Source organism: Malaclemys terrapin, chromosome 7 (genome assembly GCF_027887155.1).
Source record: "Malaclemys terrapin pileata isolate rMalTer1 chromosome 7, rMalTer1.hap1, whole genome shotgun sequence".
In the NCBI taxonomy this organism is placed as follows: domain Eukaryota; kingdom Metazoa; phylum Chordata; order Testudines; family Emydidae; genus Malaclemys; species Malaclemys terrapin.
Window position 1 is genome coordinate 58,145,429 of NC_071511.1, and position 14,102 is coordinate 58,159,530.

A 14,102-nucleotide genomic window follows, 5' to 3' on the forward strand; every position below is an offset into this window, starting at 1 on the left:
AGGCAGAGGAATAAAACAGACAGCAGGGAAGCTGTCTGGGGTGCAGTAAATGGCACATTTCTAGGTGCTCTCAGAGGGTCATTAATGAAAGAGGATCTGCAGGGACTGTCCCTCAGAGTTAATAAATCACTGTAGAACTGGAGCAAGTGTGCAGCAGCAGCAAGGCAGATGGAAATTAGCGTTGTTGCCCGTTTAGCAAGTAAGGGGGAGACATTTTCTCATTTCGCCTGTTAACTTTTTGTTCTTTTTGTACCAAAACAAGAGATTGAATGTGCACAGATTTGTAACTGATGCTGAGGATCTAATTTCTCCATTTTCCATGGTGAAAACCTGCAACCTCCTGGCAGAAACTGCCCAATTCACAGACCCTCCCAAGTGCCTGAAAAACTACATGTGAAAACTATTCAGCTTAGAATTTAGGAGGTTGCTCCTTCATTTTGGGAGAGCAGATTCCACTTCTAAGTAGAAGTAGATTTGGCTGTTTTTACCATTATAAAAATGTAGATGTTGTGGAATAGACTTCAGTCTCTAAACATGTTAGAATGAAGATGAGTCGATTAATTGAGGGTACACGCCAAATCAATAACTGCCTTCACAGTGGAATAAAGTCACAGGCAAAAGGACAAGGATATAGTTATGAGTTTATATGAAGGACCCTAGAGTTGTGATTACACTGGTAGGCCTAATGATTGTAACTGTTCAGCCTCCCTGTGCTTTGACTGACTGAGATGCAATGCAATGGAATTTACATTCATCTAATATGCCAGGAGCCCAAGCTGCCAATTTGGGGTCTAGAGGCAAACTCTCTGGTGGTGTTCGGATCTGGGATTTTGGTTTGGTCCCATCTCTACTCAAACTTCTAACTCAATGTCCCTGTCAGTGAGATTGCTGAATCTTAATGTGAAGAAACAGCAGAATGGCGATTCCCCTTCTGCTTTAGCATTGAGGATGAGGATGGGGAAGGTTAAATGATAAGACCATCTGCTACAAATTAGCTCTATGATAGCCCTGAACAAAACAAGGGCAGACCTAGATGTGGCTTCTGGTTCACATTAACAGTCTGGCTTGTTCTGTTTTGTGTGCACCGAGGCCAGAGTATTGCCTTGGGGCTGCTCTGGGAAGCAAGAGGATTTAAACAATGTTGCAACTTTTGTCTTGCAGATGGCAGGAGGAACTCCATGCTCTCAAGGAGGCCGACGGAGGAGGAGGGTAAAGACCTGCCTCTCTCAGCCGCGGGCTCCTCTCTCAGAATCCGCAGGGCAACCACATCCAGGGCAGAGAGAATCTGGCCCGGAGGGGTCATACCCTACGTCATTGGAGGAAATTTCACTGGTCAGTAGCAAAACCTAATGCTTAGCTGTTTGTGGCTTGGGGAACCCCTTCTTAGGAGATCTTCTCCACTCCTGACTCAAGAGTGCCTGATCTTTGGGAGCCCTTCCCTGGGGAGGGTCTGGCTGCATGGTGAAGTGGCTGGACAAATAGCCAAACCCCACCCCTGAAGTTCCTGGAGAAAGGCCTCGGCAGTCAGTCCAGCCTACCTCTTTGCAGCTGGACACAGCTTAAAACTCCTATTCTGTGGTGGGTCAGAATCTGAAACCTGAGCTTGTTTCCTTGCTGTCTGGGTCTCCAGGATGGGAGTGCTGAAAAGGCAGGGCACTCTGACACACAGGCTTGGGGAAGAAAGTGCATTGGGCTGTTCTCTTGTGATCCCTCTGGTCAGCTGACCCCCGAGACCACTGGGCCTTGTGATTCTCCTCTGCACAGTTGGTCAGTGTGATGCTGAGCCACAAAGCAGCTGCGTGGGGAGGAGGAACAGGGAGCTCTGAGCTGGATCCCTGGATGGAATGGGGGATCTCTTAGTACAGCTCAGAGACCCTTGGTTGCGCAGTGTCCAAATGAGCATCACTTCCAAGAGTAGCTGCCTGGAGTGGGGCAGGTGTCCTACCTACTGTGTTGCAATATCCATTGAGAGGATGTCTTTGCCTCTCTAGTGCAGCCCTGCCAGGCCATGCTTCCTTGTGTCTTTTGCTGTTTTGTTACCAGCCACGTGCATCTTAAAACATTCATTTGGATCCTGCCATTTCCCAGTGCTTTGTGCTTTGTTGGGGGAAGCCACAGGAGAGGTGCCCGGTTGCCATCCTCAGTCAGAGCAGCCTGGGAAAGGGTTTAAAGACTGGGGAGTCACAGCTTCCACAGAGCCCTAGATGTGGGAAAGAGACCATCCCCCCCTTTCCTGCACAGGCCAGTGCAAGATCCTTTCCTACAATAAATCCCCCAGTGGTCTGTCCACCCTCGCTTTAAATAACTTCAGTGATGAGACTTCTACCACTTCCGTTGGGAGACTGTTCCAGTCTAATCTCTCACTGTGACAATATTTCTCCCAATATTCAACCCAATTTCACCCTAGTACTCTGCACTATACTCCTTGTGGCCTCTTTTAGGGTATGTCTACACTACCCGCCGGATCGTCGGGCAGCGATCGATCCAGCGGGGATCGATTTATTGCGTCTAGACTAGACGCAATATATCGATCCCTGAGCGCTCTCCCGTCGACTCCTGTACTCCAGCACCACGAGAGGCGCAGGCGGAGTCGACCGGGGAGCAGCAGCAGTCGACTCACCACAGTGAAGACACCACGGTAAGTTGATCTAAGTATGTCGACTTCAGCTACGTTATTCACGTAGCTGAAGCTGCGTAACTTAGATCGACCCCCCCTAATGTAGACCAGAGCTTAGTGTGCTTTCTACTTGAGATTTACTCCCTTCAAATATTTCTCCATGGTTCTATCGCCTTCTCCTAACCAAGCTACCCAGGGAGGGTTCAATTATTGCATTGCAGCAGAGCTCACAGGAGGGGGCGGTGCAGAGGCGCTGTCCTAGCAGGAGCTCCTGGAGGAATTGTGCCACTCAGGTGGGCATAACTGCTCCAGCAATCCCTGGGTGCTACAGGTGCAGTGCCACCCTTCAGCATGGCAGCATTCATAGACTCATAGACTTTAAGGCCAGAAGGGACCATCATGATCATCTAGTCTGACCTTCTGCCCATTGCAAGCCAAAAAACCTCACCTACTCCTGTAATAGACCCCTAACCTCTGGCTGAGTTACTGACATCTTCAAATCATGATTAAAGACTTCAGGTTACAGAGAATCTTCCATTTACACTAGTTTAAACTTGCAGGTGACCCATGCCCCATGCTGCAGAGGAAGGTGAAAAAAAACCCAGGGTCTCTGCCAATCTGACCTGGAGGAAAATTCCTTCCTGATCTCAAATACGGTGATCAGTTAGACCCTGAACATGTGGGCCAGACCCACAAGCCAGACACTTTGGAAAGAATTCACTGTGGTAACTCAGAGCCCTCCCCATCCAGTGTCCCCTCACCGGCCCGCGGAGATATTTGCTGCTAGTAGTCGCAAATTGGCTACATTATAGGCAGTCTTGTCATACCATCCCCTCAATAAACTTCTCTCTAGCTGGCAGTGCAGAACTCTCTCACCTGTCCCTTTGGGTGTAGGTGTAAGCCTGGAGCCGTCCTTGTGCACCGGGCAAAAGGACAGCAATTACTCCTGGCTTCTGTGTAAGGGCTCAGTGTGCATTCCGTGTCGCGCACTCAGCCAGGGCCAGACCATCTGTCCGTGTATGTACCTTTCAATCTCACCTCAGAAATCTCTCCCTCCAGCTTTTTTTCCTCATTATCTTTTGCTCCTACTTTGAGGACATTTTTTTTTCTTGGCAACAATTTTGCTTTATTCACTTGAATCTGGGGGAATGTACACCTAATACAGACCTGTAATTACCTGAGCTTTACATCTTTTGCTTTCCTGCCCTATGCTAGCATGGGAACGAATGCTGCGAGATTGTAGTCACATACAGAACAAAGCACCATGCCGTTCTGGCCATTTGGCCTCTCCCTTTTGCACGTGTGCCTCTTGATGGCAGAAGCAGAGAATCTGTACTTTACTGGTTTATGTATGCATGAAATATACTGTTAATGCTTAATCATGTTCATTAGTCATTTTAATACAGTAACTCATCATAGAACTGGAAGGGACCTCGAGAAGTCATCTAGTCCAGTCCCCTGCACTCAAGGCAGGATTAAGTATTATCTAGACCGGGGTGGGCAAACTACGGCCTGCAGGCCGGATCCAGCCCACCAGCTGTTTTAAGCTGGCCCTTGAGTTCCAGCTGGGGAGCGGGGTCAGGGGCTGCTCCATGCAGCTCCTGGAAGCTGTGGCATGGCCCCCCACTCTGCTCCTACGTGTAGGGGCAGCCAGGGGGCTTGGCTTTGCACACTGCCCCCACCCCATGTGCTGCCCCCGGAGCTCCCATTGGCCGGGAACTGTGGCCAATGGGAGCTGCAGGAGCCTGTTGACTGGGCAGCATGCAGCAGAGCCACTTGGCCACGGCTCTGTGTAGGAGCTGAAGAAGGGACATGCCACTGCTTCTGGGAGCTGCTTGAGTAAGTGCTTCCCGGAGCTTGCACCTCTGAGCCTCTCCCCACACCCCAACTCCCCTGCCCCAGCCCTGATTCCCCTCCCGCCCTCCAAATCCCTCAATCTCAGTCCAGAGTAAGTACCCTCCTACACACCAAATGCCCCAACCAGAGCCTGCACCCCTTCCTGCACCCCAACCCCCTGCCCTAGCCCTGATCCCCCTCCCACCCTCCAAACCCCTCGATCCCAGCCCGGAGCATACACCCCAAACTCCTCATGTCCAGCCCCACCCCAGAGCCCCCTCCCACACCCTGAACTCCTCATTTCTGCCCCGCCCCCAGAGCCTTCACCACAACCAGAGCCTTCACCCCCTCCCACACCCAACCCCAATTTTCTGAGCATTCATGGACTGCCATACAATTTCTATTCCCAGATGTGGCCCTCAGGCCAAAAAGTTTACCCACCCCGATCTAGACCATCCCTGACAGGTATTTGTCCAACCTGCTTTTAAAAATCCCCAATGATGGAGATTCCACAACCTCCCTAGGCAGTTTATTCCAGTGCTTGACCACTCTGACAGTTAGGATGTTTTTCCTAATGTCCAACCTAAACCTCCCTTACACATCGAGTGTAATGAGGAAGGACAAGCCTGGGTTACTATACTAAGCACTAAAGGTTCAGCTTTCAGAGGTGCTGAGCTTCCGCAGCTGCAGTTGGAGTCCATGGTGTGACGGGTTTGGTCACAGAGACCCCCTTGGGACTGTCCCCTAATGTGCTGAAATTACCTCTGAGCCTGTTTTCCCTGCCAGCCTGGGGCTTCCAGAACCCTGTCTTGTTGAGCCAGACACGGTAGCCTGCTGCAACACAGACTCAAGGGCTGAACCACGTCCCCAAAGCTGCAGGTTTTAACTGAAAACCACTCAGCAGGTTACCTATCTCCAGCTCCCAGACACCCAGTTCCCAATGGAATCCAAACCCCGAATAAATCCATTTTACTCTGCATAAAGTGTATACAGGTTAAACTCATGAAATGTCCGCCCTCTATAACACTGATCGAGAGATACGCACAGCTGTTTGCTACTCCAGGTATTAATCACTTACTCTGGGTTTATCAATAAACAAAAGTGATTTTATTAAGCATAGTCCAGTTACATCATATTCACACTCATAAACATATTTCCATAAAACATATGGAGTGCAACATCACACATGGGGACAGTGGAAAAATGGGGCCCTAAATGTTTGTTCTGCTCTGATTTCTTTTTCAGGCAGCCAAAGAGCTATTTTTAAACAGGCCATGAGGCACTGGGAGAAGCACACCTGCGTGACTTTTGTGGAGAGGACTGACGAGGAGAGCTTCATTGTGTTCACGTACAGAACCTGTGGGTAAGCAACATGCACCGGAGCACGTAATAGTGTCCAGTTACATGGCCTGCTGGCATCTTGCCAGATCCCGTACCAGCAAAATCAGTGATTGGTTGCCAGTGTGCAAGATCAGGCTTTCGCTTCCCTGATGAAACACATGTTGAAAGTGTCCTACACCCATTTTTTGTATTTCACGGATCAGACACTATAAAACACACTGTAAGCCCTTTGGGGCTATGTTTTGCCATCTAAGTGCCCCCAAGGGAGGTTCTGTCCCCATTTTACAAATGGCAGAATGAGTCTTAGAGAAGTTGAGCTCCCAGTCCTGTAAGGAGCTCCATGTAGGTGACTCGGCCCAGATCACACAGGTAGGCTGTGGCAGGCCTGGGAATAGAATGTCAGACCTCCTGAATTCTGTGCCACGTTATTAACGAGCCTTTGTGTAGTTCAAATGGATAGATTCTTGAAGGCTCCACTTTCCTTTTCAGTATTTATGCTGTTGGTTTCCTATCTGCGCTTTTGTTCTGACAATGAAAATATCCGTTATTAATTAACGTAGTGCCTGGGAACCCCAGCCATGGACCAAGGCCCCATTGTGCTAGGCGCTGTACGAACACACAGCAAAAAAGACAATCCTGTCCCCAAAGCACTTATAGTCGAAGTAAATGGGACAGTGTCTCTCTGTTTATGGTTAATTTCTGACTCTTTTCACTCTCTGGCTTCATTCAGTAGCCTATAGGTCGTTTGGGGAGGTAAATGCTGCAAGAGAATGTCAGAATTCCCCACCAATTGCCCCCGTAATACCTGTTTGTTTAAAAAAAAAAAAAAAAGTCATGCACATATTTTAGAATTTTGTCAGATTTTCGGGGAAGGGAGGAAAAACAAAATCTAAATGTTGGGCCTATTAGTTCTTTAAACCAGGGCTTTCCTTAAGTGATAAAAGTGTTATATGCCAAGGTGTGTCAAAGCACTGTTGGAAGGTGGGTAGGTAGGGAGATGGCATTGTCAGGGGCGGGGGTGGTGGTGCGTGCCTGCCCTCTGCTGGATGGAATGTCAGACTCAGGCACCTAACTCAGGCACTTTTGTAAATGCCACTAGGTTCCCACGTGCATCTTTAGGCACCTAAATACCTTCATAACTCTGGCCCATGGTTTTCCACCTAGGAAATCTATTGCTGGTGAATGTGCTTGGTCCCCTCTAATCATTCCCCCTCTGTCATTCAGGATACATCTACCCTTGGAGCTAGGGTGGTGATGCCCTGCTCACATAGACATACTCACGATAGGACTCATCAAACCAGTGCGCTAAAAATAGTAACGTAGTCACAGTAGCACAAGCGGTAGTGAGTGGCAGCAGGGTCATGGGATCCAGATGAGTTTGTGCTCAGGGCAGCTAGACCTGATTGCCACTGTCCATGCTACCATGGATCTGCTACTATTTTTAGCTTGCTAGCTCAATGTATGTCTATACAAGCTGGGAATCACACCCTGAGCTCCAAGTGGAGACATAGCCTCAGTTTCAGGTACCCAGCATAAGTTAGTGACCTCTCTGGATAGGGGGTCTTGCCATCTTGGATGCTCTTGCTGAGATGGGCCTGAGCATTTGGGGGAGTTCCAAATTCATATCTGATTCTAGCTTCATGCCTCCTCATCACAGAGGGGCTGCCCCTGAACATCTCCAAACCTGGTGGAGTCCAGATCTAATCCAAACTCCCCAGGCCTCTCTCTCAATAGAGAGCGATACCATGGTCTTCAGCAAAAAAAAACCCAACACCAAACAAAACAAAAAAACTCTACCATGCAGTAAAGGGAGACCTGAGGCTGTTCTGCTCCAAAAACCTACCCCCGATAAAAAGGCTAAAAGGGATGTGAATGTGAGAGAGAGAGACCGCATGCATGATCTCTCGATAAGATTAGACCTGTCTTCTCTGGAGCACCTTGAGCCAATAAAACATAAGAACAGCCATACTGGTCAGACCAAAGGTCCACCTAGCCTAGTGTCCTGTCTTCCCACAGTGGCTAATGCCAGGTGCCCCAGAGGGAATGAACAGAACAGGCAGTCATCAAGTGATGCATCCCATGTCGCCCATTCCTAGCTTCTGGCATACAGAGACTCCATCTCTGCCATCCTGGCTACGTAATTCTAAATTCTTTAGTTGGTCTGACTCCATCCAGCAGGGCAGTGGTGCATACTCTGCCAGTTGATGGACACATGCTACTCCAGCCATACCAGCATGGTTTCACCCATTAAAGTCATTCATTCAGTTGTTTGTTTTTCAGTTGCTGCTCATATGTGGGTCGCCGAGGGGGTGGTCCCCAGGCCATATCCATCGGCAAGAACTGTGATAAGTTTGGCATCGTGGCCCACGAGCTGGGCCACGTGGTTGGGTTTTGGCATGAGCACACGCGGCCCGACCGGGACCAGCATGTCACGATCATCAGAGAAAACATACAGCAAGGTAAAGAAGAAGCTCTCATACCAATTTCAGATGCTGTGTGGTGGAAACCTCAGACCTCCCTGGGCTTGTGCACAACTCCTCTTCAGCTTAGAGTTACATCGAGTAGCCTCAGTTATTGCAAAAAGAAACCAAACTACAATGCCAGGCATTGCAGAGAAAGAGGGCCAAAATATTCAAGTGACTAGCGATTTTAATACACTGGGAGGGGAATTTTCAGAGGGTAAGATCCAGTCCCCTTTAATGTCTCTAGTTGCTTCTGGAATCCTCAGCCATAGATATTTACTAAACAGAAATATATTAAAGGAATTTACAAGATAGCTGAGAAGCCCCATCATTATTTTGCTGGCTTCAGAAATGTAAATGGTACTGGTGCTTCCCTTGATGCCAGACGTTGCTTTACCTGTCTGGTTATGTACATTAGGACGAGAGCTGTGTAAGCTAGTGGTAATTGTGAGCTCTCTTTAACTGTTCCAGTATGACAACAAGCACTACAGGACACGCGCTAGACTGTGACTGACTTTTCCAGAGCATTTCTCGTGGTAAAGTTATATGGGCGAAATAGGATAAAATGCATTTTGAAACCGATATGGAAAGGGGGTTGGGCCCAACAGAGACTTGTTCTTCATTTTAGGCCTTTTGTACGTCTCAGTGGATATAATACGTTTTATGTAGACCATCCAGAAATGCCCCTTTTGAGTAGAGCTGGGTGAAACTTTTCTGACAATGCATTTTTTCACTGAACTATATAGATTTGTTAGTCTCTAAGGTGCCACAAGTACTCCTGTTCTTTTTGTGGATACAGACTAACACAGCTGCTACGCTGAAACCTATATAGATTTAGGTCACCTGAAGCATGCTGTGAATTTGTGTCAAATTTACCAAATTGTTTGAGCAAAAAAAAAGTCAATGATTTTCTTGTGACATTTTCAAAACGGAATGTTTTGTTTTTATTCAAAATTTGGTTCAAATTTACTCTTGATTTTATTTTTAAACAGGTTAAAAAAACACGAAATGTTTCATTCCACCCGAACCAATTTTATTTTCAACTTTTTCATTTTGTCTAAAAATTTGAGACAGCAGGTGGGTGAGATAATATCTCTTATTGAACCAACTTCTATCAGTGAAAAAGACAAGCGTTTCAAGCTTACCCAGAGCTCTTCTTCTGAGTAAGTTCAAAAGCTTGTCTCTGTCACCAAGAGAAGTTGGTCCGATAAAAGATATTACCTCCCCGACTTTCTTTCTAATATCCTGCGACCAACATGGCTACAACACTGCAGACAAAACATTTGAAACATTTATTTCGGGTTGACCCAAAATGAAAATATTTTCTAATTTTTATTTTGGTGATTTGGCCACCAAACCAAAAATTATTTATTTGCACAGCTCAGCTTATGAGTGCTCTTTTGAGCCAGGCTCTCAGATTTCCAAGAAACATTTTTCCTTTTAATGGAGCCTTGTGTCGCAGGTCAGGAGTACAACTTCTTAAAGATGGAAGCCGGGGAAGTGAATTCTCTGGGAGAGACCTATGACTTTGACAGCATCATGCACTACGCCCGGAACACCTTCTCAAGGTCGGAATCCAAGGTTATTTCTCTTTACTACTTTATATAGTGCCTGGCTACCCAGGCTGTGTAGCGGCTAGAAGGAAAGCTGTGAGTTGATTGCAGATAAGCATGGCATATGCAATGATTTCAGTTGAGGGATATATCAAACTGCAGGAATTTGCTCTGCAAGCTTCATAAAGCAGAAGAATAAAAATGACTCAGTGGAAACATGGGGAAATCCTGTTCTCTTCCCCACTACTCTGATCTCCACCTTGCACAAATACCCATAAGACCTGACCTCCAAATATACTATAGCGAAACCAGGTACTTCCTGCCTGCTGTCAGCATTCTCTCCTTCCTCCCCTATTGAAGTGACTCTGAGGGTTCCTGGCCTGCTCCTCCCACCGCATGGATAGCGAAGGTCAAAACGTGAATGTCAGTGGGAATTGGGCCCACTTATCTGGGCCCAATTCTGCCCCCACTGGTCTTGTCTAGACGTTAGAACCTGCAACTCACCACTGGTGCAGGCTAGAATGGATGCCTGTCACTGGTGGAGCAGTCCATAGTGGGTCCTTACGTAGCTGAAGCTTGTGGGATCAAGTTGATTAATTGCAGCTCTGTCCTTGAAGCAGAATTCCCATCCATGTTACAGGACAATACAAAGAAAGATGCTGCTGACAAGAGACAACCATTTTTAGGGGCTGGAATCCTGGCTTATCCTTCTGTCGTGATTAGCAAACTAAAAAATAGAACTTGTTGAGAGGTTCACGATGCTGATGACTGAAATTTACCTACTTGTGCTCTGAGCAGGGTGGGATGAGAGCTGGGTATGGGTATCTCTGGGGAACTTTCAGCTCAGTTAATCAAGACAGCGCCAAGCGTCCCTGCCCAAGAAGAGCCATTTACATGTATGCAAACAAGCAGTGATCTGACGTAATTGTCCTGCTCACACAGCTCTGAGCAGTGTCATTGATTCTACAAAAGCAGTGCCACACCACTCCCTTGGCAAGGAAACTTAGATTAGTAATGTAAACCTTGACATTCAGTCAAGGGATCAGGGGACTGCATACACTCAAAATCTCTTCTGTCTGAAAAGGGACTTATTCCAAAAACCCCTCCTGTCACTGTAAGTGGAAGATGGTAGGAAAATTCTTTTTTAGAAAGTATTGAGCTGAGTATTTGCGGGTCAGATGCTGAGATGAGTATGTAGATAAGCGGGTGATGCCAGCTCCCACAATCCAACCAACTCCTTTATTGTACAGGGGACTTCAGTGTTACACAGCATGGTTGTGTGTGAGGATAATTCTGAACTTAGCTTTGAGCTTCCTGGTTTTCAGACTTGTGCTTTTAAATTACAGCAATGCATTAAGCTTTATTTCCTTTACACTCCCAGACAAACAACTTTGCTAAGATAGAAGTTAAGTTGTAAATACCAATCAATAACTTCAGTTATTTTATTATTGCGGTATGTGACCAAGTTACGTTGTGCTATTCACTACAGACTTATGACCGTGGACTGCAGAATTATAAAAGGAGAGGGGAAGTTGCTAACTCCTTTCCCCTTTCAATGGTTAGTTGGAAAGAGGTGAATATAAGCATCTTTGGCCTACATTTCCAACTTCGGTGCTTAAAGTTAGGCTAAAAGTTTTCCTCAGGTGTTGAACACCCATAGCTTCCACCAAAGCTGTAGGTCCTCTGCACCGCTGAAAATCAGATCACTGTTTAGTTGCACTAGGTGTGCATGGCATTTTACAGACAGGTCAGGTTGCAGGTCCTAGCCTGAGCAGCTTCCCTTCTAAAGGTCCTGTTCTGTAAACACTTTCTACTGTGCGTTGTGCCTGTTGCTGTGAATACTCCGTCCCATTGATTTGAATAGGGACATCTCGTGGTAGTACGTACTATATTCAATAGTGTTTTCAGAATCACGTTCTCTGTCTGTGCTGCCCAAAGAGGTCACATCCCAAGCACCAGACACACTTTCAGGAGCTAGTCTTACCGCTTAAATTTCCAGAGCCATATGTTTAGGGCAGCAGAGATAATCTACTCATCCTTTGATTGAACCTGGGGGAGACTTAAATTCAGATTGTCTTGCCAGAATGCTTGATTGCACAGTGCACAATATGCAAAGATGTCTGACTTTTTAACCACCCTATTGTCATGGAGTTAGACCTGAACTGGTGTAAGGTTCTCTCAGAAGCAGTTGAAGGGCTTGGAAGCAAGGGTTTGATGAGATTGGGGATGGGATGCAGAGCCTTTGAATCCAGCCCATATGAACAGTGACCCAAAATGATGGTGGTCAGTGGCTTTTGTGAATGAGCTGAGGATTTCTGTCTGAGTTCCTGCTCCAGCTAATTATCATATAAGGCTGCAAAGAAGGGGGTCCATCTTTGCATGGGCCTTACATACTCAGCTCCCACCTCACCCCTGTAGGTGGTCTTTTCAGTCAGAGTTGAGGGCAATGCTGGAAAAGTTGTGCTCCTGCAGCCCATTCCATGAATGCAGGATTTTATTCATTGGGCTGTTGATCTGGAATCTTTAGCCAGTGTTAAAAATTACTCACAAATTCAGCTCTGCAACTGACTTGTGAAGTGCCTGACCTACTGGAAAGCTCTCCCCTAACTCCCAGTTCTGCACAGCTGGTGTGCCTGGAACTCCCATTTACTCCAGTGCACCAGAGTTTGCAAGAGGGAATCCATTTCTTTCAAGCACATCCACACTGCAGACCTTTTCATTGCATTACTATTATTGCATATTATTAATTAATTATTGAATTAATTAATTGCATCATTTCACTTGGAAAGAGGACCCTTTTCATGTGTGTTCTTCATTGCTAAAATTGAACACAAATATTTTTGTTAACCTCTCTAGTTTTATGGACGTGCCACACCTATTATTTTGCTCTCTTGTTGATGCACGATTAAAATCCGCTGTGGTCAGCAGGTAGGGTGACCAGATGTCCCGATTTTATAGGGTCAGTCCTGATATTTGGGGCTTTTTCTTATATAGGCTCCTATTACCCCCCATCCCCCATCCCGATTTTTCACACTTGCTATCTGGTCACCCTATTGGCAGGAAGAATTATGAAATATGCTGTAGTGTCGCCCACTCTGGGGATGGGTGTGGGGAAGGTGCTTACTGCATTCAGAGATGTCTTTGTATCAGATAACCTGGAGCAGGCAGTTTTTCTTCCCTTGGGGCATCTGCTAAACCCTACCAGAGTTCAGTGGAGTTCAAATGGTAAGAATTGTCTCACACAAAAGCAGGATTAAGATATTACCTCCGTTTATACTGTAGATGCCTTAGTCTGCATCCCTTGAAATCCAGAACTCTTCAGACTATTGAAGGGCCAAAAATGGCAATAATACTTCTGAATATAATTGTGTGTTTTTCATCTGTTCTCTAAACCTTTTGTCTCCCTGACCCATTGTCCCCCCAGCAATGGTCTTTTTGCAATAATTCAAGTGAGCACTAATCGCTTCTGTGGGCATTAGTTTTGTATCCACAGTAAGCAGGCAGCGCTGGCACGCAAGTTTTACATATCCTGTGTGTGTTTTTAATGCAATAAAAAGGTACAGGCAAATTGTGGCCCACATTCTTAGCTGATGCATGAAGCTGTGCAGAGGGGACCTGTGTTTTGTGGCTGAGAGTTGGAAAATGGAATCCTTGCTTTCCCATCCCAGATTGGAGCCCCAGGGTATGAAATAGCCATACAGCAGCGGCTACTGCAGCCCTGGGCCTGTGGGAACTGCTATGACTCGCCACATGACACCTACTTAATGCTGCAAGCACCTTCTTTTAGACCGGACAACATTGAGATCCTGCTCACACTGCTGTTTTTTCAAGAGTAGTGTGTTCACCCTAGTGCCCTGAGCAAATTTCAGGGTGGATGGCTGCGTTCTGCTTTGCTGAACTTCCCCTGCAGTTTAATTGGGATTTTTCTCCTCTGGTCCTAAACTACTGCCTGGTGCTGCTGTGCACTGCTGGAAAATTGCCCTGTTCCCCACCAGTGGTGGCTTCACTTCGGTGGGGAGTGAAACGATCTCTGCTATGTTCTCTGAAATGGTTCTAATATTCATGTTCTGAAGATTGACTTTGTTTCCTGGGATTTTAAAGTGACTTTTCTACACAATCTGTATTGTCATAGTTTAGTTAGCAGTTTTGTCATCCAGCCTTCCTGGTGTAGTTTAGAGGATGCTGCTAATTTAGTTGCACAGCCAGTGTCACACATCCTTCCTTAGGCACGAGGCAAGCAATGAGGGAGTTAGCACAGTAATTTAGCACTGAATTTAAGTGCATATATATGAG

The 14,102-nt window shown here is 46.6% G+C and overlaps 1 protein-coding gene across 1 annotated transcript in view; it reads left to right on the top strand.

The window, feature by feature from the left end:
* Positions 1-14,102, top strand: part of TLL2 (tolloid like 2) — a 187,085-nt gene that overhangs the window by 107,740 nt on the left and 65,243 nt on the right. The window contains exons 4-7 of the mRNA XM_054036164.1: positions 1,162-1,332; positions 5,699-5,816; positions 8,075-8,253; positions 9,719-9,824. Of these exons, the coding sequence (XP_053892139.1) occupies positions 1,162-1,332; positions 5,699-5,816; positions 8,075-8,253; positions 9,719-9,824 (574 nt within the window). The remainder of the gene's footprint in view (positions 1-1,161; positions 1,333-5,698; positions 5,817-8,074; positions 8,254-9,718; positions 9,825-14,102) is intronic.